The 27,964-nt window shown below is 37.2% G+C and overlaps 1 protein-coding gene across 8 annotated transcripts in view; it reads right to left on the bottom strand.

Moving 5' to 3' along the window:
- The window catches only part of SLC12A7 (solute carrier family 12 member 7), a 180,964-nt gene that overhangs the window by 103,349 nt on the left and 49,651 nt on the right, over positions 1 to 27,964 (bottom strand). For 5 of the 8 annotated variants that reach the window (XM_061588706.1, XM_061588716.1, XM_061588752.1 and 2 more), the window contains exons 2-3: positions 1,901 to 1,989; positions 51 to 173 (exon numbers count right to left, since the gene is read on the bottom strand). In XM_061588706.1, the coding sequence (XP_061444690.1) occupies positions 51 to 173; positions 1,901 to 1,989 (212 nt within the window). Of the gene's footprint in view, positions 1 to 50; positions 174 to 1,900; positions 1,990 to 14,800; positions 14,909 to 27,964 lie in introns of those variants that run through there. The other 3 variants (XM_061588744.1, XM_061588734.1, XM_061588771.1) reach the window with 2 other exon arrangements.

Genomic DNA, 27,964 nt, shown 5'->3' with positions numbered 1-27,964 from the left:
TCAGGGCAGAAACTCTACCAGTGATTAATTAAAAGCTATAGTATTTGTACCTTGATTTCCTTACGTTTGCTATCTTCATCTTCTTCATGTTCTACCACTCCTTGAGTAACATTGGTATAGTTGGCTAACTTATTAAGAAGAGATGATACCATGGGGTTGCTATCCATTTCTTCCTGTTGGGATTTTGTAAAACCTGTTAAGTATCAAGGTCCAGCAAGACAGGCACATTTCAGAACATAAAAATATTCATACGTTTAAGGTAAAATATATGCTGCTACAACCTTTTCAATGTGAAATCATAAGGATTTCAAGGATTCTTTTGTTATTATCGCAAAATAAAAGATATTAACAACTTAACTCACATTTTTGTACAAAATAAAACCCAAGGTACATTTCTACTAGGATCTTTCTATGCACGTTATCCCATGATAGATGTTAAATGATCAAATTCTTAAGTAAATTTATTTTTTTCTCATGAATAGAGTTTATGATAGCAAGTTATATTTACTTGAGCCTAACATAAGATTTCTGTATTTGCTATGGCAACTCCACTCCTTCCTGCTTTGATGAGTGTCACTTCCCTCAACTCTGAATGAGACGAGATGCAGGCAGGCTTTAAAGGTTGTTTAACTACTATTGTTTGGATGATTAAAAAGATTTAAAAGATATGGAGATCTAAGAAGTTAGACAAGATCATTCTGAGGGCAAGACAGATGCTGTTACTTTTGCTAATTGGAGCTAGCTGGGATTCCAGGATAAAAACAAAAGGGGAGGGCATGCCAGGCTGAACTGAACCTGATCTGTCTCACTCAAATATGCAAGTCCTTGCATTTACAGTTCAGACCGTTTAGAACATTAGCAAAACTGAGCAAGCAGTTTTGATTCAAACATGTTTGTATGAACAATGAAGGACTGAATTAAAAAAGAAAATGACGGAAGGAAAAAAGCATGCAGGGTTGGGCTGAATAAGAGCAAATATTTCAAAACAGTTCTTTGTAAGGTCATTTAGTTTTGTTACATGAAATGCAAAGGCATAATTTCAGCTGGCTGATGAGCCTTTCACTAATGCTCAGTGGCCATATATGCATCTACCACTAAACCATGATTTAGTGCTATGTTCATGAGCAGGAAGGAATCCTGAGCTCATGCGCTCCCCTCTCCTTCTCCCATGTCTGGAGAAGGGCTTCGCTAGCATTACATTTCATTTTCCACAAATTCTGGCTTGTCATGTCATGGAAACCAGAGATTGTGGTTTAAATCAAATTTTGGTTGTTTTAACTCAAGTTTGAACTTGGACTGTTATACAAGAAGCCAGGATTAGTTGAAGGTGAAACAAAATGCTAGCAAACTCATTCTCCCAGCCACAGGAAAGGAGAAGGGGAAGCACATAAGCTCAAGGATTTGCTCGGGCTTCTTCCTGCTCATTCATTTAGCACTAAATGCTGATAAACCAGATGTGAACATGACCACCACATTTAGAAGATAGTGAAGAGTCGAAGTTGTAGTCAAAAGTGGGTTCCTTTTAATTCTTTACATTAACTTATGAAGCATTAGCAAATTCAGTTAACAATTCATCTCGCTGAATACAGACTAAAAAAAATGTTTTCATAAATCTAAATATGGTCTGAGGTATTAGTCCATAACTTTATTCAGTCTTATGAAACAGATTTCTATTCTGATTAAATGCATATAATATTGTTGCAGTATCATGGTAGGATTAGATTTCATAGCTGTCTGGCTACAAGGTCCAGTAACAATTTGTGGACTCCTAGTCTTACACAACAGACTTCAAACAAACAAACAGGGCAGTTGTATTTATGTACTTTTATAGAAGCAGTAATAACACTTCATATTTAGACTTTAGTAACAGGAATTTGGGTAAATAAATAACCAAACTTACCTCAAAAAGAGCCATATTTTTCCCTTCATATCCTCTCTCCATCCCAGCATTATTGATAAATGGACTACTTTCCCTTGGAATCCCATCACCTACCAGGAAACAACAAACAAAACCATGTATCTAAAAGCAGATATATCACCAAAGCATTTAATTGTATCTAAAAATACTCCGGCAAGACCTTTAGTTCAGTATTCCTATATGTGACTGGTCAGTACTTTTCTTAGCTTGATGATGCCTCTAGATATCTAGATAAAAATTATAGAATCTGCAGGAATTAATATACTAGTGTTTTTTTAAAAAAATGAAATATTGATATTAACCAACAATCTGCTTTTCCTTGAAGAATCTTTAATTGTTATTGCCACTACAACCTGCTAGATGGGGAACAAGTTGAGAAGATACATAAGAATGGCACTAATAAGAAAAACCTCATGGAAAGCTAAACCCATCTCCACAGTTTTGGTTCTCACACACTGCAATGCCCCAAAACACTAACAAACATGCAGTCAGTTCACATGATGAGATGATGTCTATACACCACACACACACACACAGCGTTCAAGTGTCTGTAATCTGAACTGCAAAAAAACTTCACACAATTTTTTAAATTGAAGCATTTTAAGTTTGTATTTTTATCTTTTATTCTTGCTTTAAATTTCTATATGTGTTAGTTTGTTTTCTAATCTGTTGTAAGCCACCTAGAGACAGTGTGGTATTAGGCAACTAATACATGAAATAAATCAACAACAACAACAATAAATTTAAAGTGCAAAGGTGTGGAGTTCTTCATGTGAAGCTCTGTGTATGTCTGGATTTTTCCCAAGTTGTATGTATTGTATGAAATAGCTGACAGAACATGGTACAGATATTCAGTGTTTTTTAAATCATATACTTTTATTCTGCTGCCTATTCAAACTCTACTTTTTTCAACAAACGCAATTTCCCCTTGTATGCTACCAGGAAACACTTCCAGTTTCCAGATACACATACTTCCAAGTTTGATTTACTATCGCTGCAATAACACAGAAAAGCATAATCCTCTTTAGATGGATATAATCTTCCAAAACAGTATTTAGCATTAAAAATGCATTACAATAAATATCCTTATCCATAACCATTTAATTATCTTCTGTGACTTTTTCCCCTTGTGTCCAGGATAACTTTATTTGGCACCCCAATGTTGTTTTTGAGAGTAAAGGCAATCATCAAAAGTAAAAACAAAATAAACTCCGGCAAATAGCATCTCTTCCCCAAGTCAAATTCTTTCAACACCATGAATGCCTGACCTTTATTTCTGGAAATGGTTATCCAAATGAGAGGTCTAGGATTACTGCTCAGATATTGATGAAATCTGAGTGAGCAGTGGGCATGAGAGTGGTGAGTGGATGAGACAAGCCATCAAGAAGTCTGGGTCAGTGAGAGCCTGCAGGGTCACTAACTAAGTAATCATTTACTACTGGTACAGTTTATACTTGTAAAACTTTTATACTCCCCCCAGACTTGGTCTCACTGGTGTAGTTCTATTACGAAAGCTCTTCCAGACATGACCAGCTTCTTTCTGGTCAATTGAAGTACCCAGCATTCTACCAGACTAGTGTTGCCAGGTGTCCAGTTTTCACCCAGAGATTCCAGTTTTTGAGGGCCCTCTCCGAGTAACTCACCTTAATCTCCAGACTCTTCGTTTTGATTTTTTTTTAAAATTAAGTTTCTAGGTGGTCTGGTTCAAAAGAGAAAACCAAAATGTCAGCCCCCCTCTGCACCGGCTGCTCTAATCCCCGCCCTTTCAGGCTTTTAGCCAATAAGTGAAGTCAGGGTTGTGATTGACAATAACAATAGTTAAACCTCATTTCAGGTTCTGAGAACAGTTTCCTTTTCCTGCTTGACTCACATCAGGAATTCAGTACATATATAGCTTTCAGCAGGACAAAGAGTACTTTCTCTGTACAGGATTGGGACTTGCTTCTGAGTAAACATGCATAGGATTGCACTACAACAGAGGATAACAGCAGGATCTTGGTAGGCACAAAAGTGTACATGCAGGGTTTTTAATTACTTGCAAAAATGGTATATTATACTTTTTATCTTTCAAAATTTTTTGAACAGTTTTGAATATTTTTTTAAAGTGTACATGCTCACAGTGTTATACTTTTCTAATTAAGGAGTCAAACAAGTTTAAATTTTACTGGACTGTTGAAGAAGACAGTTTGTCTTATTTATAACCTGTTTTGAAAACCTTCCCAGATGTGCACACCTTAACGTGGGGAGGGGGTTTGAGAGTGTTGAAGAAGCTGAGAGCAATGCCGTCAGGAGTCTAGACCAAGAGGCTAGACTCCTAGCAGGGGCACCCAAGGCGGAATGGTCAAAGTTGAGACACCAGACTAAGATGCATCCAAACTCAGAGGAAGGCAATGGTAAACCACCTCTGAAAGCCTCTTACCACGAAAACCCTATGAACAGAGTATCCAAAATGCAACATGAGATAGTGCTTGAAGATGAGACCCCCAGGTCAGAAGGCACTCACCAAGCTACTGGGGAAGAACAAAGAAGAACGGACAAATACGAGTAGTGCTGTGACTAATGACACAGCTGGGTCAAAGCCAAAAGGAAGCCCAGAGGCTGATGCGCACAGATGCGAAAGGAGAGACCTGAGTTGTTCGACGCACACAATAGGAACATGGAATGTGAGAATCATGAATCAGGGAAAGTTAGAAATCGTCAAGCAAGAAATGAAACGTATCAACATTACAATACTTGGCGTGAGTGAATTAAAATGGACGGGAATGGGACATTTTCAATCAGGCAACTACAAAATATTGTATGAAGGAAATGAGAAATCAAGAAGAAACTGGGTTGCTTTAATAGTGAGAAGTGATGTAGAAAAAGCAATTAGGAGCTACAATGCAAGTTCTGAACAAGTGATATTAATGAGATTAAATGGGAAACGTATTAACATAACCATCATCCAAGTCTACGCTCCAACGTCAAATGCAGAAGAAGAATTGCAGAGATTTTACGCAGAAGTACAGGAGGAAATTGATCACACACCAAAACAAGATGTGCTGATAATCATGGGAGACTGGAATGCAAAAGTAGGGAACAGAGAAAAACTAGGAATTGTGGGAAAATGGGGCTTAGGAGACAGAAATGAAGCAGGAGAAAGACTTTTTGAATTCTGTGAAGCCAATAATTTGTTTCTTGCAAACACATTTTTTGAGCAACCGAAAAGACAACTGTACACGTAGACAATACCAGATGGTCAATATAAGAATCAAACTGACTATATAATTGGAAACTGAAGATGGAGAAGTTCCATACTTTCTGCAAAAACAAGACCAGGAGCAAACTGTGGTACAGATAATGAACTGGTCATATCAAAAATCAGAGTAAAGCTAAAGAAGAAGAACAAAGCAATCATAATGCCAAAATACAATTTAAATAACATCCCAGAAGAATTGCAGCCTTCAAAGGCACCCATATTTACTCCAGAGTGCTTCCATCTAACATCTCACAACATTAGGCTCCCTTCTTCCTGGAATGACTTTCTGGTGACTGGCCTGGCCTGAAGGCACTTAAAACTTTTTGCCAGAAGCAAGTAAATGTTCCTTACCCAAGCTCTCTAAGCAGGTGAAAAGGAATGATCCCATCACTTCAGCTAGACCTAGAAACCACCTCATTTAGCTAAAATTTCTATCTTAATTTCCAATCAGAGGTTTTTGTTTGTTGGAGTGGTATGCTCCAAGCAACTGTGGTTGATGCTTAATGTACCATGCTTAATGACATCATTGCGGCCTGCCCCCATGACATCACTAGGGCCTGCCCCTGAAATCTCAGGGTTTGGATGTTTCTGACCTGGCAACTCTATACCAGACGGCTATCAAAATGGGAATTCCAGTACCACTGTAATACATACTGTAAATGAGAACCAGCTCTCTTGCAATTCTACCTCAGCTCAACCATCTGCGTGTGTGTCATAATGTTCCATGGAGCAGAACAACGTAAGTAAACTTGAATACTTTTGTTGAGTTGCCAACTGGACATTTTGACAGCCGAATTTCAGACCTTTCTGAATTGTAGAAAGTCTCAGAGGCTGACAAAGCTCACAAACTATAGTTGCTTCTCTTTTATTAGCATGCCTCAGGCACAGGAAACCTCCTGTATGTGTCAGAATGAGATACCCTGATTATGAAAATCTGGGCTTGCTTGGCTCCCCCAAAAAGGATGAAGATGTACACTGGTCAATGTTAACTGCAATGTACACTAACTGTCATTTTTTATCAACTGTACAAACTAGCCTGATATTTCTGACTTCAATAACACCAGCAATAAAATCTAAAACTATTGTCTATGCTACAGTCTACATGAAAATCACAGTACCCCATAGAAAAGAATGCACAGTGGTATCAAAGAACTCTCCCTCTACAATTGCACAAGATGTGGGAAAGTGCATTCTGCTCAGCAACACACCACTTAAGTTAGAACATAACAAATGATAACCATAGAATTTATGGTTCAGCTCTGGCATCGGAAAGAGTCTACAGCTCAGGCTTATTGCTAACAATAAGGTGCACATCCTGAGGCTAATTTTTACCCCTATTAAGTCTGAAATCAGATACCTTCCATTGACTTCCATTAAAGTGCTTTTTGGTTCTCAGTAGTACTGTGATACCAAAGAGGGCTCACTCCAATCCCTTTTGCAGTACTCAGCTATCTCAGCACAGGCACATTTTTCGTAGACATTCTGCTCATTTTTTATTCCACCAACTGAACCCTATCTCTGGGAGACAGGATGCACAATGGATACGTGAAGGCCTGAAGGGAAAATTGGGGGGGGCAGAAAAATTTGGGAAACCCCTTTTTTACTTATTTTTTTTCATTTCTCCCCCCACCCAGGACTTCACATCTCTATTTCTGATTGCTCCTTTTTTTACACATTGAGTGTCAAAAAAACCCAGAGGAGTCACAGCTCTTCACTGTCCCTGTCCTTTGACCCCACTGTTGATCAAACAGGCACCTAGTAGTAGCACAAGACTGTACTACTTGCAGCCCTACAAGCCAAATGCAGCCACCAGACATGTATGGCAAGACTTACTTCTCAAGCATAAAAATATAAAATGAAGAATGAAGCAAAGACTTTTCAAACAGTTTTTCTTTCAAAAAACAGTACAATCATTAGAGAAAAAACCAAAACATGAAAAACAGCCTAGATTAACATTACTACACACTTTACAAACTATAAAGCAATAAATCCCAAACAAGACTTTAATAAGTTCGCCCAGACATGTTATATGAGTAATGCTTCAAACTGTCAACATCACAATGAAGATTTAACAATATAATCAAGTATATATTTCCGTTTTGAAAAGCAGGCAAGACAAATCCTGTTTCTGTTTTGCAGTAGTTATAGCAGATAAGCCAGTTGCTGAAGGCCAGAATGGTTTCCAAATAATGAACTCATTTCATGCCAAGAAAGCTCTACATTTCTGCTCTTCTATCCACCAGCTATAACAGGTATCTTTTTTTTACAGCCATATTTGGCAATTTATAGATTTTACCTAAAGTCTATGTTCAACACCAAAGGTCACATTTGAAACTTTCTCTAGATCCAGAAGCACACAGCTTTGAATATTTCACTTGCATATAATTAACATGAAATGCACATTTGTCATGAACCTGATAACAGATGCCAAACTAATCAGTAGGCATTTGGCATATTTTCAATATAAAACTCCCCCATATATTCAATATAAAACACTAAAAACAGTATCATAAAAATCAGAGACAAAAATATCATACAGAAATCCAATGGTACAGGATCCAATCTTATGGAACAGGGATAGGTTGTGCAAAAAGATACATCTTTACAAGACATCTGAAGCAAATAATTGATGATGCATCACATACGGCAGAGGAAGAAGGCACAGCTAACACACCAGGCCAAGCTGAAAAAGGCACTCCTGCCAAGGGACACCATCTTGTCCATTTCCATGGATGAGATGTCAAAAACTATAGAAACAAATAATGAGCAGGGAAGTCTGGATCAGAAGTAGTAGGTAACTGTCCCGTAGGAACCAGCTAGCTACAACAAGAATATGAGATCATAAGAACATAAGAAGAACTTGCTGGATCGCACCAGTGGCCCACCTAGTCTAGCATTTTGTTCTCACAGTGGCCAACCAGATGCCTGTGGGAAACCTGCAAGCAGAACGTGAGCACCTCTCTCCTCCTGAGATTTCCAGCAACAAGGCCTCAGATAAGAGACCCGGGCCAACAGCGAAGATGAATTTGAACAGCCAGCACTAGGTCTGCAAACCGAGACAAGGAGCTTTCCCCAAAAGCTATTGCACCAGCACTGAGCAATTACTTAGGCTTCATGAAGCCAAACGGTTGTTGCATTGCTAGATAAGAGCTTCAGCACAGGCTTATCATTGTTGTTCTTCCTGGGGTTGGGGATCACTGGTTCCCTTGCAACCTCCTCCAGTAGTGCTTTCTAATAGGATTGCTTCTCGTCCCTCAGGGTGTTTGACGTTCTGAATTTCCCATCTTTGCTGGAGACTGACAGGATCCTCTTTGAAGGAGGTCTTATTGGATCAGGGAGAACAGTACCAACAGATCCTGGCATATTTGGACTTCAGGACCAAAGCCAGTCCAAGAATACATCAGATTCATAAGTGAAGAGCATTAGCTAGCCCTTGAACATTTTCAATTCAGACTTGCACATGATGATATTAGTCCAGAAGCTGAGCATGCAAGATTTCTTTCTAACTTTCCTGAAGCCAAGACATACCATGCTGGAACACAGATAAATGTTAAGAGAGGTTGGAAATTGAGAAAGGGGGATGGGAAGGGGGGAAGTCCTCACCTCCCTGGAGCTCCCACTCCACTTTGTGAAATGACATAATGAATAATGCCATACAAAAAGGAAGTAGTCCTCTGCAAGAAGACTGGCTTGTTACTCAAGAATTATTTACAGGAACATTTCTTCCCGGAAGTGAGTGCTCAGCTGGTGCTTGTCTCTGAGAGATCTCTGCCTCAGAGGAAGCTTTTTTCAGTTTAAAAACCAGTCAAGAGGAAACTTTGACTGGCTTAAATGTTCTCCAAGGTAAAGGTGAACCGATCAGATTTTCCACAGGACTTCGTTGAGCTGTCGGCGGCTGGAATTGATCAGGAATTCCCTGAGATAAAAAGGCATACCGATCAGCTGAAGACGGGGTCAGGACTTCCAACAAGCTGTACTGAAAAAAAGCGAGGCATTTTTTCTTCTTCTTAAAAACGTTCTTAACCAGCGATCCTCCTTCTGTCTAAATCTTATCATTTGGCTTAAATTACTACAGTAAAAGGGATTTGTTTACGAATCAGCAATTGAGAAATCTGGGTGAGTCATACTTTTTCTCTTTTAAATATAATTAAGGAAGAAAGAAAATGTAAACAACTTATTTTTTTTACGACAAAAAGCTGGCTTGAATTTGGAGTTATAAAGTTTAAAAACGGATGAGAGGCAACTTGATTATTATTTGCTGGAAATATATTTGGGACTATTTTTCTCCTTGGATTATTCCTTTTTGGACGAATCTGCTGTTCGTATATGTTACTAATTGCTTGGTGTTGTGAACCAGAATTGTTCTGCATTCTTGGACGTAGATAAGAGCTGTGCTGGCCGGACTATAATAACAGGCCTGGAATATTAACTCTTTTGTTGGTGGAGGAAAAAAAAAAGAAATAGACTGCCTCTAGGTTTTGGAACAGTGGTTAATATCAGAAATTAAAGGCTTTTTTTGAGAATAACAACCAGAAAAGCAGCTAAGGCTCAGGAGCGAAGAGGTTCAATTGATCCACAGGAAGGGGTTATACCCCCAGATATGTTTCAAAAAATAATGGAAGGGATTAGTGATCTAAAACAAGAAATGAAAACTGAATTGAAAGATATAAAAGACCATATTAAAACACAAGTGGATGAGATTAAAGGGACAATTGGGCAAATAATAGAGGATGTAAAAAATACAAAAGAAAAGGTACAAATCTTGGAGAATAGAACAGATATATTAAATCTGTAATTAGAAAAAAATTTGGACTACATGGCTGTGATTGAATTGAGAAATAAAGAACATTGTTTGAGATTCCGTGAAATCCCTGAGGAAACGGGAAGATATCAGAGATAAAATTGTTAATGCCTTAGTAAAATTTTTGGATTGGAATGAAGATCGGATGAAATTTGAAATAGATAAAGTTTATAGAATTAATTCTAGATATGCAACAATGAAAAAAATTCCAAGAGATGTGCTTGTTCACTTTATAAAAAAGACGACCAGAGATATGGTATTGCAACAACACTTCAATAATACCTTTAAAATTGATGGTAAGGAAATACTGGTGATGAAAGAAATTCCTATTAGACTTTTACGTAAGAGAAAAGAATATGCTTTCTTTACAGAAAAACTTAAGCAATGCAAAATTTAATTTAGATGGGATGTTCCAGAAGGAGTGATTTTTACATTCAGACAACAGAAATATCGATTGAATACTGTTCAAAAAGCAAGGGATTTCTTGAGAAAAGCTTCAAAAGACATGGAAGAAGATAAACTCAAAGATATGGATATAATTCCTGGGAAACAAAGTCAACAGGGACATGCAGAGGAGGGGAAGGAAGATGATGGATTAAAGGGAGCATCAGGTACATTTTAAAATACACGCTTAAAGATGGATTACAAATATCTAACTTGGAATATAAATGGAGCCAACACGGCGCAGAAGAGAAAGAAAGTGTTTCATTATTTGAAAAAATTAAAATTGGATATAATTTGTTTACAAGAAACTCATATTAAGAAGAAAGATTCCAAATATTTGATTTGTAAAAATTTGGGTGAAGAATTTATTTCGGCTGGATTAAAAAAAAAAAATGGAGTTGTTCTTTACATTAACCCACAATTGCTTCCCAAATTGATATTACTGGATGACAGTGGTAGATTTGTGGGGGTTGAAATTACTTTACAGGACATAAAAATTTTGATAGTGGGTATTTATGCCCCCAATGAAGATAAAACAAGGTTTTACACAGGACTTATGGGAAAATTGTCAGAGTTTTCATATGATCATTGGTGTGTCATGGGTGATTGGAATGGGGTAATCTCACCAAAAATTGATAGACTTTCTGAAAAAAATATTAAAGAGACACAGGGTAAACTACTGAAGATTTGCTTTGAATTGATGGAAAATTTAGAATTGGTGGATACCTGGAGATATATAAATGATAACGCAAAGGAATTTACTTATTTTTCAGAAAGACATAAAACATTATCGAGGATTGATATGATTTGGATGTCTAAAAATCTAGTGAAAGACATTTTTAAAATGGATATATTACCAAAAACTTTTTCGGACCACAATCCTGTGATATTAACTTTCAAAAAAAAAAATCTTGGATTTAGATGGAGACTAAATGAATCCTTATTACAGAATGATAAAATAGTACAAGAATGTAAGAAGAAATTAAAAGAGTTTTTTGAACATAATTTACATAAAGGAACAAATGAAAATATTGTCTTGGATACAAGTAAGGCATTTATGAGGGGATATTTTATTAAATGTAACTCTGAATTAAAAAAAAAAGAAACAACAGAAAATGCAATTAATTTTGGAAGAAATAAAACAAAAAGAGGAAGAATTGAAAAAGAATCCAACTAAAGTTTCTATTGTAAATCAAATTAAAATGTTACAGAATCAAGTATCAATGCTGACAGTTAGAGAAATTGAAAGGAAACTAAATTTTCCTAAACAAAGGACTTTTGAATTTGCAAATAAACCGGGGAAATGGTTAGCATATAAATTAAGAAAAGAACGTCAAAAAAATATTATTTTAAAGATACAAGAAGGAGATGAGATGCTGACAGATAATGTAAAAATCAAAAAGATTTTTCATCAATATTATTCAACATTGTACAAGTGTCAGGAAATCCTATCTGAAAAAATAGAAGAATATATATCTAAACAGAATTTGCCTAAAATTACAGACTTTCAGAGACAAACTATTAATGGCCCTATCACGTCAAGAGAGATATCTGAAGCTATAAGCAAAATTAAATCAGGAAAGGCGCCAGGACCAGATGGGTTATCTGCAGTGTACTATAAATGTTTGGAGGAAGAACTTTTGTTACCTTTACAGTATACAATGAATTCTATTTTGCAAGAGGGGAAGATACCGGATAGTTGGAAAAATGCTAACATAACATTAAACCCAAAGAGGAGCAAGATTTAACTAAAACAAAGAATTATCGGCCAATATCTCTATTGAATAATGACTATAAAATTTTTACAATGATTTTGGCAGAAAGAATGAAAATAATATTGCAACAATTTATCCAGGAAGATCAATCGGGGTTTTTACCTAAATACAATTACGTGACAACGTTAGGAATGTCTTGAATGTGTTGGAATATTTAGAACAACAAAATGATAAACAAGCAGCTTTGATTTTCTTAGATGCTGAGAAAGCATTTGATAATTTGAATTGGAAATTTATGTTTCAGGTTTTGGAGCAAATGGATTTTGGAGACAATTTTATAAAATGGATTAGATCGATTTATACATCTCAGAAGGCTCAGATAATTGTTAATGGAGATTTAACGGATTCATGTGAAATACAAAAGGGTACAAGACAGGGATGTCCATTATCTCCCCTTCTATTTATTCTGGTCTTGGAAGTGCTGCTTAGAGATATAAGGCAAGATAAAAGGATTTCGGGACTAAAGATAAAAAAAGAAGAATATAAACTGAGAGCATTTGCTGATGATTTGATAATTGTATTAGAAAACCCTTTGGAAGGAATTAATATATTGATGGACAAATTAAAAGAATTTGGACCGTTAGCAGGATTTAAGATCAACAATCAAAAAACAAAGATGTTGGTGAAAAATTTAACTTTAAGGGAACAGAAAGAGTTAATGGACAAGACAGATTTTACAATAGAGAAAAAGTTGAAATATTTAGGTATTATTATGACAAATAAAAATTCAAAGTTGTTTCATAATAATTATGAAAAATTATGGACAGAGATTAAGAAAGATCTGCTAAGATGGGATAAACTACAATTGTCATTAATGGGTAGAATATCTGTGATAAAAATGAATGTATTACCGAGAATGATGTTTTTGTTTCAAACAATACCTGTAATATCCTCTGATTTACCTTTTAAACAATGGCAAAAAGATATCTCTAAATTTGTATGGCAAGGGAAAAAACCAAGAGTTAAATTTAAATTACTACAAGACGCCAAAGAAAGAGGAGGACTGGGATTACCAAATCTGAGACTTTATTTTGCTGCCTGCTGTTTAGTCTGGATAAAGGAATGGATTTTATTGAGGAATAAAAGACTACTGGATTTGGAGGGCCATAACCTGAAGTGGGGATGGCATGGATATCTATGGTATGACAAAGTAAAAGTAAATGTAGACTTTAATAATCATTTTATAAGACGTCCTCTGTTGAAAATATGGAATAGATATAAACCAAGGTTCTATTCGAAAATACCATTATGTGTCTCAAGTCAAGAAGCGTTCTACAGAAGAGAAATGGCTGGAAAAGAGAAATGGTTAACTTATCAAGAACTATTAGAAAATGTACATGGAGAATATATAATGAAAGAAAGAGAACAACTGATAAAGGAAGGATATAGTTCTCAATGGTTTGCCTATTTACAATTGTTAGAAAGATATAAAATGGACAAGAAAATGTATGGGTTTGAAATAAGTAAATCTGATTTTGAAATAGGTTTGTGTACAAATGATGAAAATACAATTGCGAAAATGTATAAACTCTTGCTGAAAATGGATATGGAAGAAGAGCAAGTAAAAGAGTGTACGGTAAAGTGGGCAAAAAATTTTGGTTATAACATACAAATGGATCAATGGGAAAATATGTGGAAAAAAGGCTTGAGATTTACATTATGCTATAATCTTAAAGAAAATTTTTATAAAATGATGTATCGTTGGTACATGACTCCAGAAAAGTTGTCAAAAATGTATAGTAATGTTTCTAATGTTTGTTGGAAATGTAAACAACAAGAAGGATCATTTTATCATATGTGGTGGCTGTGTAAAAAGGCAAAATCATTTTGGGCACAGATAGGTAGGATGATGCAAAAAATTCTAAAGATAAATATTCAGTCAAAACCAGAATTTTTTTTATTGGGTTTTATGGATAAATAAATAGAAAAGAAATATGGAAGAATAATATTATATATGATTACGGCAGCAAGATTATTATATGCACAAAAGTGGAAAATGGAATCAACACCAACAACGGAACAATGGCTATTGAAATTAATGGACTTAGTAGAGATGGATAAATTGACATGTTTACTTAGAGAAAAATCGACAGACACATTTCTTAAGAAATGGAAGCCTCTCTTAGACTTTTTGTTGAAAGATCAAAATAAAATGATGATATTGGGATTTGACGATTAACTAAGATAGCCTATGGAGAAAAGTGATCCTGTATGTATATATTAAGGGACAGGTTTGATATATATTATATACTTATAGCTGATCTGCGACAAATCAGAAGTCAACTATTTTATTTTTTTCTTTTGTTGTATTGTTATGTTTTTGTTGTTTGATTTTGTTTTGTTTGTCTTTTGAAAAATTTGAATAAAAATTATTTTAAAAAAAGAAGAATTATTTACAGGAACATTTCTAAATTCTGAAATTCACCACACAAAGTGAATTAATTTACAAATGTGACTAAATGTTAATAGTAAAGAAGTCTTCCATCCTAAAGATAACAATGCAGGCTACAGCTGGGATCTAAGGAAGGGACATGAATGCCCAAAGAAAGAATGCTGCACACAGCTGAAGCCTTACTTTAATGTTTTTATTGCACAGTCCCCTCTGAAGACAAGTCACTACTCACTTAAAAATACTGCTGCATGCATGGATACTTTGTCTTCGGTGCCTTCTTTGAATCCTGGTTTAGGTCAGAAACCATCCCAAACCCACAAACTGGAATAGATGTCACCACCTGTTATGCAGATACCACAAGAAACGACATGAAGACACTGTGTTGAATGAATCATCTATTGCCTAAGAAGCACTGAAGATAGGATGGAGCAGGAAGCTATACTAACTTCCTATCCCTATCAACTTCATCCAGTTGTGCTATCATTATGCCAGCTCCTCCTCCTCCTCAGCATCTTACTCTGTCGTCTAACTGGAGGCAAAAATAATGTCAACAGTGCGGGCACTACCTTACTGTGTCAATTTATCACCTACAATGGAGGTGCTAGAAACAAGTTCTCATTAATTCAGCTGTGCAAATTGGATGGGGTGAGAGAGAGTTGATGAATTAGTATATAGATCAGTAATAATCTAAAAATCATTTTGTAGAAAGTTAATACATGCAATCCCTTACAAACCAATCTCCCCAACTTCCTTATCTATAGGCACCTGGAGCAAAAACAACAAAAACGAAGAGCACGGCTATTGTGTTGACCTCTGGGCCTAACACATCTTATCCTTAGAAAGCCTATAAATCTTATTAAAAAATCTTCAGTATTACACATCCTCAGAAAAGGAAGGACTATTCCCCATTATCCTACTTGTATTACTGCTGCAAGGTATAGCACATGTCATGTTCAAAACACAACGCTTTTAGGTGCAAAAGGAAACTTCCAAGAAACAGGATTTCTACAAGGAACTCAACACTTTTGTTAGTAATAAAACAGCGTAGCAGCCAACAAGCAGAACTGTTAAAATCTTGCCTTCTGAAGCACCTCTTTCACAAACACTGTGTTAGAGGAAGTGGTAAAACACTTTAGTGGGACTTAAAGCATACTTAAGAATGTGCTTAACTGTCGTGTAGGCAAGTAATAACATCTGCAGTAAATATAAAATTGTGACCTACTTTTAGGCATTCTGCTGACACAGTAATTTAAGTACATGCAAAAGAAGACCTGTGATCACAGAAGCTGATTATGACCTGTTCTCATATTAGTCAAAACATTTTATTTTACATATACAAATTAGAGATTGTATTGCTGATTTCTATATTATTTGAATTGGGTGTGAACCTGCTCACCTGTTGAAATCTTCCTCACAGGCCTGAAGTTCTCCAGGTGGCAACAGCTTTTTCTGTTGTGGAACTCACACTATGGAACTCACTCCCTAGACAGGTCACCTGGTGATCTTTGTCATCTTTCAGATACCTATTCCCTCAAGCCTTCAATGGCTTTTAATGAAGGCTGATTCTTTTTAACTACCTTCTGCTATTTTTACCTGGCTTTACTTGAGTTTTCAATTTGCATGTCACTCCATTTTTTTTAGCAATACTTTTATCTATTGATATATATTTTGTTTGTTTTGTTGCTGTTATGTACCTTCAAGTTGATTACGACTTATGGCAACCCTAAGAATCAGTGACCTCCAAGAGCATCTGTCATGAACCACCCTGTTCAGATCTTGTAAGTTCAGGTCTGTGGCTTCTTTTATGGAATCAATCCATCTTTTGTTTGGCCTTCCTCTTTTTCTACTCCCTTCTGTCTTTCCCAGCATTATTATCTTTTCTAGTCAGTCAGGTCTTCTCATGATGTGTCCAAAGTATGATAACCTCAGTTTCATCATCTTAGCTTCTAGTGACAGTTCTGGTTTAATTTGTTCTAACACCCAATTATTGGCCTTTTTCACAGTCCATGGTATGCACAAAGCACTCCTCCAACACCACATTTCAAACGAGTTGCTTTTTCTCTTATCCACTTTTTTCACTATCCAACTTTCACATCCATACATAGAGATCGGGAATACCATGGTCTGAATGATCCTGACTTTGGTGGTCAGTGATATATCTTTGGATTTCAGGACCTTTTCTAGTTCTGTCATACCTGCCCTCCCTAGTCCTAGCCTTCTTCTGATTTTCTTTACTAGTCTCCATTTTGGTTAATGACTGTGCCGAGGCATTGATAATCCTTGACAAGTTCAGTGTCCTCATTGTCAACTTTAAAGTTACATAAATCTTGTTGTCATTACTTTAGTCTTTTTGACATTCAGCTGTAGTCCTGCTTTTGTGCTTTCCTCTTTAACTTTCATCAGAATTATTTTCACATCGTTACTGGTTTCTGCTAATAGTATGGTATGGTCTGCATATCTTAAATTCTGGATATTTCTCCCTCCAATTTTCACACCTCCTTCATCTTGGTCCAATTCCGCTTTCCGTATAATATGTTCTGCATACAGATTAAACAAACAGGGACATAAAATACACCCCTGTCTCACACCCTTTCCAATTGGGAACCCATCGGTTTCTCCATATTCTGTCCTTACAGTAGCCTCTTGTCCAGAGTATAGGTTGTGCATCAGGACAATCAGATGCTGTGACACCTCCATTTCTTTTAAAGCACTCCATAGTTTTTCATGTTCTACACAGTCAAAGGCTTTGCTGTAACCTATAAAGCACAGGGTGATTTTCTTCTGAAATTCCTTGCTCTGTTCCATTATCCAACATATGTTTGCAATGTGATCTCTGGTGCCTCTTCCTTTTCTAAATCCAGCTTTGACATCTGGCATTTCTCGCTCCATCTATGGTAAGAGCCTTTGTTGTAGAATCTTGTGCATTACTTTACTTGCATGGGATATTAAGGCAATAGTTCGATCATTACTGCATTTCCTGGGATCCCCTTTCTTCGGAATTGGGATATATATTGAAAGCTTCCAGTCTGTGGACCATTGTTTAGTTTTCCATATTTCTTGACAAATTTTCATCAAAATTTGGACAGATTCAGTCTCAGTAGCTTGTAGCAACCCATTGGTATGCCACTTGTTCCTGGTGATTTGTTTATTCCAAGTATTTTAAGAGCAGCTTTTACCTCACATTCTAAAATTTCTGATTCTTCATCATATGGTACCTCTGTGAATGAATCTGTCATCCTTGCATCTTTTTTATATTCTTCAGTGTATTGCTTACATCTACCTTTTATTTCATCTCAGTCAGTCAGTGTGTTCTCCTGTTGATTATTCAACATCCCTACTCGTGGTTTAAATTTCCCTTTAATTTCTCTAATCTTTTGGAATAGGGCTCTTGTTCTCCCCTTTTTGTTGTCCTCTTCTATTTCTATACAGTAACTATTGTAATAATTCTCCTTGTCTCTACGTACTAGTCACTGTATTGTTGCATTTAGGGTTCTGACAATGTTTCTATCTCCTTTTGCTTTCCTTCTCTCTTCAACTATTTTAAGAGTGTCTTCAGACATCCACTGAGGTCTTTCTCTTTTTAACTAGAGGTATTGTTTTTTTGCATTCTTCCCTGACAATATCTCTTGCTTCACTCCATAGTTTTTCTGCTTCTCTCAACTAAGTTTAAAGCCTCAAATCTGTTCCTTATTTGATCTTTATATTCTTCTGAGATGTTATTTAAATTGTATTTTGGCATTATGATTGCTTTGTTCTTCTTCTTTAGCTTTACTCTGATTTTCGATATGACCAGTTCATTATCTGTACCGCAGTCTGCTCCTGGTCTTGTTTTTGTAGAAAGTATGGAACTTCTCCATATTCTGTTACCATTTATATAATCAATTTGATTCCTATATTAACCATCTGTTGATGTCCACGTGTACAGTTGTCTTTTCGGTTGCTCAAAAAAATGTGTTTGCAAGAAACAAATTATTGGCTTCACAGAATTCAAAAAGTCTTTCTCCTGCTTCATTTCTGTCTCCTAAGCCCCATTTTCCCACAATTCCTAGTTCTTCTCTGTTCCCTACTTTTGCATTCCAGTCTCCCATGATTATCAGCACATCTTGTTTTGGTGTGTGATCAATTTCCTCCTGTACTTCTGCGTAAAATCTCTGCAATTCCTCTTCTTCTGCGTTTGCCGTTGGAGTGTAGACTTGGATGATGGTTATGTTAATAAGTTTCCCATTTAATCTCATTGATATCACTTGTTCAGACCTTGCACTGTAGCTCCTAATTGCTTTTTCTACATCACTTCTCACTATTAAAGCAACCCAGTTTCTTCTTGATTTCTCATTTCCTTCATACAATATTTTGTAGTTGCCTGATTGAAAATGTCCCATTCCCGTCCATTTAATTCACTCACGCCAAGTATTGTAATGTTGATACGTTTCATTTCTTGCTTGACGATTTCTAACTTTCCCTGATTCATGATTCTCACATCCCATGTTCCTATTGTGTGCGTCGTACAACTCTGGTCTCTCCTTTCACATCTGTGCGCATCAGCCTCTGGGCTTCCTTTTGGCTTTGACCCAGCTGCGCTACTCATACTTGTCCTTTGTTCTTCCCCAGTAGCTCAGTGTGTGCCTTCTGAACTGGGGGGGTCTCATCTTCCAGCACTATCTCGTGTTGCATTTTGGATACTCTGTTCATAGGGTTTTCATGGTAAGAGGCTTTCAGAGGTGGTTTACCATTGCCTTCCTCTGAGTTTGGATGCATCTTAGTTTGGTGTCTCAGCTTTGACCATTCCGCCTTGGGTGCCCCTGCTAGGAGTCTAGCCTCTTGGTCTAGACTTCTGATGGCTTTGCTCTCAGCTTCTTCAACACTCTCAAACCCCCTCACTACGTTAAGGTGTGCATCCTAAAGGGGGATTGATATATATAGATATATAATATTATTGCATTATATATTTCATTGCATTTTGGTTTACTGTAATTTACCTTGAACTATTTGGCAAAGAGCTGGGTATAAATATTTTAATCAAATGAGCAAGTCCCTAAACTCAGCTCTCTTTCCCACTGTTTGTCCAACCCCATTAACATTCTCACCCAACATCTCCGATAGGCTGCTGTGCCAGTTGTGCCATCAAAGAATAAGTACTCCCATTAAGATCAACAATGAATTTCAAAATACTTACAGTCCTCTGAACTTTGACTTAGATTTTACACATCATCTCAGTTTCTCTGCAAACTCTATCCATCTGCTGCCGTTTACATTATTATACCAGATAATGGATGGGGAAAGTGGTACCCTGTTAGTTCTCCTGCATTTTTTAATAACATTCGAAACCATCAACAATGGCATCCTTCGAGATCCCTTATCTGGGTTGGGAGGCCCAATCCTGCAGTGGGTCCGATCTCTCTTGGAGGAGAATTTCAAGAAGAAAGTGCTGAGGGATAGTTGCTCTGCCTTATGGCCTTTGGTTTATAAGGTACCTTAGGGTTCAAAAGGTTAAAAGAGTATGTTTCCTATGCTCTTTAAGATCAACATGAAGCTGCTGGGAGAAATAATCCAGAGTTGAACTGTCTGGGTTGAACTGTCATTAGTATGCTGATGACATGCAGCTCTACATCTCATTTCTATCTTAAGATCCCAGGGAGGCTGTGGGTCTTACATTGGTGATTTTGGGATGGATGAAGGCAAACAAATCAAAATTAAATCCAGGTAAAATGGAACTGTTGAGGGTCAGGAGATTGTCTCCTCCAGAAGGTGGTTTACAGCTGATTCTAGATGGGGTGGCATTCCCCCTGAAGGACCAATCCCTTCTGGACTCCATGTTAACTGGGGAGGCCAAGGTGGCATCACTAGCTAGGAGTAAATTTCTTTCATCTTTGGCTAGTGTGCCATCTGTGGTTCTATTTGCAGAGGTCTGACCTGGCCACAATAACTCATACTCTGTCTAGGTTTGACTATTGTAACTTGCTCTATGTGGGGCTGCCTTTAAAAACAGCTTAAAAGCTTCAGCTGGTAGAAAATGAGGCCACTAGAATCCAGACAGGTTTTAGACAGCTGGATCAATCATTTTTTTATCAGCTGCACTGGTTGCTAGTGCACGCCTGGGCCCAATTTAACCCTTAAAGCCCTAAATGATTTGGGCTTGAGCTATTTCAAGGACCACCTGCACCCATATTATTCTGCTCACCCTCCAAGATGTATAACAGAGACCATCCTTGTCTGTTCACCACCAAATTCATGAGATTGCCTTGGATGAATTTTTATTTATGGCCACATATAAATGTTTAAAATAAAATAAAAATAAGTATTACTTATCTCAAGGTAAAAGAAAGATTACTCAAGAATCTCTGATCTTGCCACTGGTTGCTGACTCTTCAATTCAATGTAACTTCTAAAGTATACAACCTTTAAGTGTTAATCAGTATACAACCTGTTGGACCACAGTTCTCATCTACCCTACTTATTGGCTATGATGGTTGGGACTCACACCTGTATATACCTGTAAGATCACATGGGAAAATCTTTTACTTGTGGCAGCATACCCTATAGAATATCAGGGGGCAGTGACCCCAAAATGGGCATTTTCCACCATTGCCCCTGCACTGTGGAATTTCCTTCCCTCTGCCATACATAAAACATTGCCCATCAGTTGCTTCAGACATCCTGGAAAGACATACCCTTTTGCCCAGGCTTTCCCTGACCTATAAAACTGGGTCCCTTATTAATGAATTCCTGTTTTTATCTGTTCTTATAAGATGGTTTCACAAGTTTTATATTGTACCTCTACTTCTTATGATACTGTTTTATTGTTTTTATGTTCCATTTTTATATACTGCTTAGAGATTTTTAAATATTAAGTGGTTTGGAAATGCTTTCAAATAAGCAAACAAACATCATCTGGAGGGCACCAGTGGTTAGACATGCCTGATATAGATAAAGTCAGAGGTGGAGTTCAGAGGCTGTTGTCCCAAGATAACTGAATGTATAAGTGCCCTGATCTCCATTTAGTCCCAATCAAAATCAATGGAACTAAGACATGCTAAGAAATTGCAGTACTGAAGCCTAGGAAACAAAAAGTGTTATTTCTGCAATTAAAAGAGAAATGCAAAATATGTTGTAATACACACCAAACATTTCTAATCATTGTTTTTATATTGACTTATCCACTACTAGGCTTATTAAATCTAGGGTTTTAGAGAGTGGACTGTACAAACTTTGTGAAAGGTTGCACAACTTTCCCCGGCTGTTCAAAGCTATTTGGTTTGAAGTGTAAAATCTTACTGAATCAATGCCTTTGTCACATCAATAAACTACCATGCAATAGACTGTGAAAATAGATGCTCCCATGTATATATGCATCACAAGGCAAATTGTGTGAAAAGCAAAGGATCAGTAGTCCTTCTATTCAAGTAATTTTCCACACTGGCAGCGAACACAAAAACTGCCATGGCTGGTTTGAAATTTATTGACCATGATGAATCTCAACAGAAGAAATATTTTAAAATCCAGAATTAACCCAACCAGTGTTCTTTGGAAATATATTAGACAGCATCCAACTAACCAGTTCTGCTAGCATAAGAACTTTTAGCTGCACAATGGAACTTGCCCATCCAGTCCTCTTCCCACAACCATAAAATCTCTTCCAGGGTTTTCCCCTAAACTTCCAAAGTATATTTAGGGGGCACGTAAGGGGCACATGGGAAAAGGGCACAGCTAAGAGTCCTTGCACTAGTGAAACTGTGTTTGTTTGTTTATTATTTGATTTATATCCCGCCCTTCCTCTCAGCAGGAGCCCAGGGCGGCAAACTAAAATGCTAAAAACACTTTAAAACATCATAAAAACAGACCTTAAAATACATTAAAAAAACAATGTTAAAAACATTTTAAAAAAAGGCTTAGCTGGATACCACCCATTATTTGTATCCTGCCTTATCCTACAATCAGCAAGATAACTGAGGTGTAGCATCATCCAACTTTGAAGACAGACTGGAAGAAGACAGCTCTCCATGATTACCATTCCATTCCTGAACTGTTAGTTCATATTCTCCCATGAACATCCCCAGCACTGCTTGTACTGCTGCCCCCAGGTTAACAGGCCCCCAACTTACTACCCTGTGCATCCCTGCATGTCTGAGCTTCTCTCCAGGACATCAGCCTTCTACATCTACCTCTGCACTACTCCACAGGCAGAAAAAGAAAATCCTGCCCAGAAAAATTTCTGCATGAACTCAGGTAAGAGCAATATTGTCACCTCTTTGGGGCAAAGAATACCAAACTCTCCACCTGGCTATCATTACACCAACAAAGTGGGCTGTATGATACTAGGAAGGTGTATGTGTGGAGGGGAAATGTTCCGTGCTTTCTTCATCCCCACAATATCCATAGTGCTGCTGATGACTCAGGCTTTTCCTTAGCAGTAGGCAGAAAAAGAGTAGCCCATATGGAAGATGGTTCTGAGGTGTGGGTGAGAGGGAAAACGTGCCCCAAGAAATCAGAAGAGCATCCTGTGTTCCTTCAATGTCACCACAAAAGGCCAGTGGTCTTCAGTGTCACTCAAAGTAAAGCCTCTAGTTTTCTTAAAAGGACAGCCAGGACATTCAGCAATGGGCAGCACACAAGCCCAAACATCAGGTGGGAGAAGCAGCTTGGATGGAAACTGTCTGTCCATTAACCCATAAACAGCTTGTTGGGGGGAGAGGAAGAAAGAGGGTAGGGGCAGTTCCATATACTGAGGAACTGAGACAATTTTTTGCAAGGTTTTTTGAGATCCCAGTTGTAAGATTGATTACCAATATCATAATCTTTCTGGGGTTTTATTATATCCAAGAAGCATCTTACATAGTTTATGAACTCTTCCAGCACAACTTAATGGCAAAGCTGAACTATCCATTTTAGAAGCAATTATAATCCTATATATCGGTGTTCCTTGAAGTATGAAGTAGTTTAATTGACTGGCTGCTTGCCAGCTCTGCCAAGGAAAAGCCAAAAATTGTCAGGAACTGCTATATTTCTTATTGGATAATCAGCAGCAAGGGACTTAAATGGTGGCAGACATTATGCTTTTATACCTTTTCTGATAAGAACACAGAAAATATGTTCAAATAAATTTAGGTAAGAAAAGTACCAAAATAATTAAAACTTAATTTTTATTAATTTTTATTTTTAAAATAACGTATAACTAATAATTTACCAGGTGATATTTAAAAGTTGGAAAATGAATCAGAATTGTGGTGCCTTCATTTAAAAAAGTGGCTGATATAACTTTCGTTGTTACTTGTCTTTAATATTGCAATTCCCAAGCACACTTCCTTAGAAATAGCTACATTCAAATCACTGGAAATTACTTCTGAAGAAACATTGTTGAGATCAGGCTGTAAACATATTAGATCTTCATTATGTTATTAGAAAGGTACCCAAAATTATGGCTACATTTAAATTATCACAACTCATCACATTCACAGAAGGTATTCTGTCAACTTAGTCTCATTAAGTTCAATGAGGCGGCTTACTCCCAAGTAAGGGGTACACACTGAAACCTCAGCGTATAAGCTGTTACATGACAGACTGTCAAGTTCCATTCTTTTTATCTGGTTAATTCATTATCATGTGGGTTGTCCAGATCAGTGAAGAAACAGAACACATAAGCCTAATCGTAACAAACTGATGAGCTTGGCTGCAGTTAACTTACCAGAGCTAACCCAGCAACAAATAATTACTTGGTAGACCTTGTTTCAAACTGATAGTTATGAAATTAGCCAATCAACTTTGACCAATCAATACTGATAGAATTCTAGTACCACAAAAAATGCAGTACAATTAATCTCTTCAAATACTGCATTGCCCAAGTCATACTTGTACATTAACCCCTCTTTATCAAGGTCTTACATTGCATATATCTCTCTAAGAGCTTTTAGAGCAATCAACATTCCACAACATACATATTAGGGCCATGAAAACATCCTAACAGATGTTACATACTCTCCAACTATTAGGTAATACTTCCAAAATTGGCTTCCATTTATGGCATACCTAGTGTACCATATAAAATTAAATTCTAGTTCTGGTACAATAAAGACTACTTGATTCTCTTTACTACTATTCTCTACCTCACAAGGGAACTGTGCTAGAGTCAGAACCAACTACCAGAATTCATGTTTTCAAAAAACAGGGGCACTTCTTTATTACAGTAGGCATGGTGCATCTTCAAATCTATTTGGTGCAATTAGACTAATCTAACTGTATTTGCATAACTCCATTAATCTACCTTAAAGACTGTTACAAACTGCAGACCACTGGGGACACACAATTTTTTTCTATCTACCTATTGCTCAACATCCATTATTATGAAGAATTATAGAGAACGTGAAAGCTTGCTCATAATTTTTTTTTTTTTTTACATTCTGGTTGGTTTAATAAAGGCACTGTGGGTTGTACTGTGGATCTTCCTTTTAACATTAGTAAATCATTCAAGGGGAGGGACAGTAATAAGAACATATCTGAGGTCAGAGAGTAAAGCACATACTGTGGCAATCTGCCAATATTCCAAGATTTAAAAGCCTGCCTTTATTGCTGATTCTATAGGCTTTAGAGCTTAACCTCAGTTGAAAATAAATTTTTCAGCTTTGATTACCTGCTCTCTATACAGCTACTATTAATTTTGCCCTGTCAGCAATAACTTTGGAGCATATTACCTGATACATCTAACAAGGTTTTATGGTTTCTTTTTAAATTTCAGTCTTGTCAAACCTAAACACAAGCCTCAAATAGAAGCAATTTGCTTTTGATTCACTTTGAACTCCCTTAACACAAAAAATAAAATGGAAAATAGAGAAGAATCTACCAAAGGTGTCAAAGCAAACTTAAGGCAAGCCAAGTTCATATAGTTGGTAACCTCCTTCCATTGTTAGAAATGTTGTAATTTTTTTTTAAATTAACATGTCCTGTATTATGTATATCAATTAAATGTGATCTTTAATTTTAAAAAATCTCTTACCAAACATCATTGCACCGTCTGCTATTGCCTCTCATTCACTTGTCTCATTAACCCAGCTTCTACCTGTGGCTTATTTCCCATCACCACATACTACCTCACTGAGTGTTCCCCAGTGCTAATCATTTATCTTCTCATCTTCTTGCCAAGAAATATGTCACAAAAAATAAAGGAATTAATGTCTATGAAAAGTCATCTGAGGCTCATAGGTTTCACTGTGTTTTATGCACAGTTAAAATGAAGCCATTTGTATGCAACTACAGGAATACCCCGCATTAACGTACACAATGGGTCCAGAGCGAGTACGTAAACCGAAATGTACTTAAAGTGAAGCACTACCTTTTTTCACTTATCAATGCATGTACTGCACTGCAATTGTCATATACGGGCATAACTGATGTAAATAATGCATTTATAACTACAATAAACACAGTAGGCCTTATTTTAAGAGTGAAGCCTAGCCTTCGGCCTATCTCAGCTTGACAAACACCTTCATCAGACAGTTTAATCATTTTAAGCTTCATATCTAAGGTAATAGATTTACGACTTTTCTTTTAATCTGCCATTATGTACTACTGTACTGTCCAGTACTGTATTAAATTGCAACGCCAAACGTGTTTGAAGACAAACTGACAGCAGCGAAAACAATACCAAGAGGCACCACACACACACACGCAAAACCACCCGATGGAACGAACAGGCAGCAAGAGGGTAAGCAGGAGGCGCCACACACACACACTAAGCCGCCGCCGCCCAGCAACCCTAGGCCACGTGGGCCGGGGCAGGCAGAGCCAGCAGCTGCTGGCTAGGCTTGGATCGCTACGGATACAGCCGCAGAGAACTGGCTCGCACCAAGGGACTTAAATGTAAAGAACTCTAAAGAAGAAGCAATGCAGAAAACCAGGCAAGTCATTTCAGATGCCAACTGAGAAGACGATGCTGCTGCCACAAGGTACGTACTGTACAGTACGCAAGTTTGTAGTTGGAAACTGATTGGGCGGTGGCATCATGCCATTAAGTGTCCGTTCTTGAGAAGTGAGCGTACGTAAACAGGGGAATGGTGCTACTGTAAATATGTCCGTACTCGCAAATGTCCGTAAAGTGAAGGTCCGTATAGCAGGGTATTCCTGTATTTCCCTAGCTTCTATGGAAGAATCTCCCTAATAAATAATATTGACTTTTGGTTTTACCTAAGTTACCCTAAACTGTTTCTGTTAAGGGTGACTATATTTTCCTACAACAATCACATTGGCCATGACACTTAACCACGGCTTATGGGCCACAATTAGTCTTGGGCCCATGTGCTTCCCACTTCTGTCCCCATGGCCATGTGGAACACTTTTGTCAGTTTCCCCGAATCTTAGCTTCTTGTAGCATCTCAACTAGGGATCATGGTAACATTCAACTGAACTAACTTTCAATATAACATTCAACATAGCATTCACATTTTCACAATCCCATCCATGGTTGACAGAATGTGTGTCCTCAGATACATGCAGACCCTTGGATATTGCAAAGATGCATATCAAGCAACTTTTTCAACTGATATTTTGGCAGATTTACAGAAATTCAGTGCTGTTCATACAACCTGAGTGCAATATTTTTCTATACAATCCATGGCACACAAGAAGTTTTTATCTCAGCATCCATAGTTGCAAACTTGGTGTCTCATTCCTGAGGTCAGCTCAGTCCACTGAGGCACTATGCAAACATACAAGTCCAAAGTTTTAAAATGTTGTTATTCTTGAATTACAAACCAGGCATATGTTTACAAAGTATTTAATCTTCTGAAATACTTCTGTGCAAGACTGCTCCTGACAGTTAATTCTCCGTGACTTGTAGGACTTTTAGTTCTTCATCACCACACCAATGGCAACCCCCAACTTCATTCTTTCTACATGACAATCTTTTTTTATATACTTATCTAAAACACTGTGCCACACAAGAGATGGTAGGTTGCATTATTTGGTTTGTTTATTGCTTTTTGACCAAGGCATGAAAGGTGATTTTCAACTGAAAATCCTCAAAGTAAATTACACCAAAGTTGCAAAAAATGGATGTAATAAAGGAATAGACTTGTCTATGGCCATTGGTGCTGTATTAAAATCCTGCTGGAACAGTCAAAGGTCTATCTAGTCCCCCCATCTTATTTCCCATCGTTGCCAACCAGATGCCTCTGAGAAACCCAGAAACAAGGCATGAAGGCATCTGGTATTCACTGCCATGTATCCTCTGAAGATTTCATATAACCATAATGACTAGCAGGTACTGATCCTTCGCTGCAATCACATTTACACACATACACACACACACACAAAACACTATGAGGTCTTTAAATCAGATCTATAAACGTTTATCTTGCATAAATAAATCCACAGGGAAAGATATTTCCATGAGAATCTATAACCTCCTGAG

The sequence above is a fragment of the Rhineura floridana genome, chromosome 1 (assembly GCF_030035675.1).
Source record: "Rhineura floridana isolate rRhiFlo1 chromosome 1, rRhiFlo1.hap2, whole genome shotgun sequence".
Lineage (NCBI taxonomy): Eukaryota > Metazoa > Chordata > Lepidosauria > Squamata > Rhineuridae > Rhineura > Rhineura floridana.
This window is presented reverse-complemented; position numbering and strand designations above follow the sequence as displayed.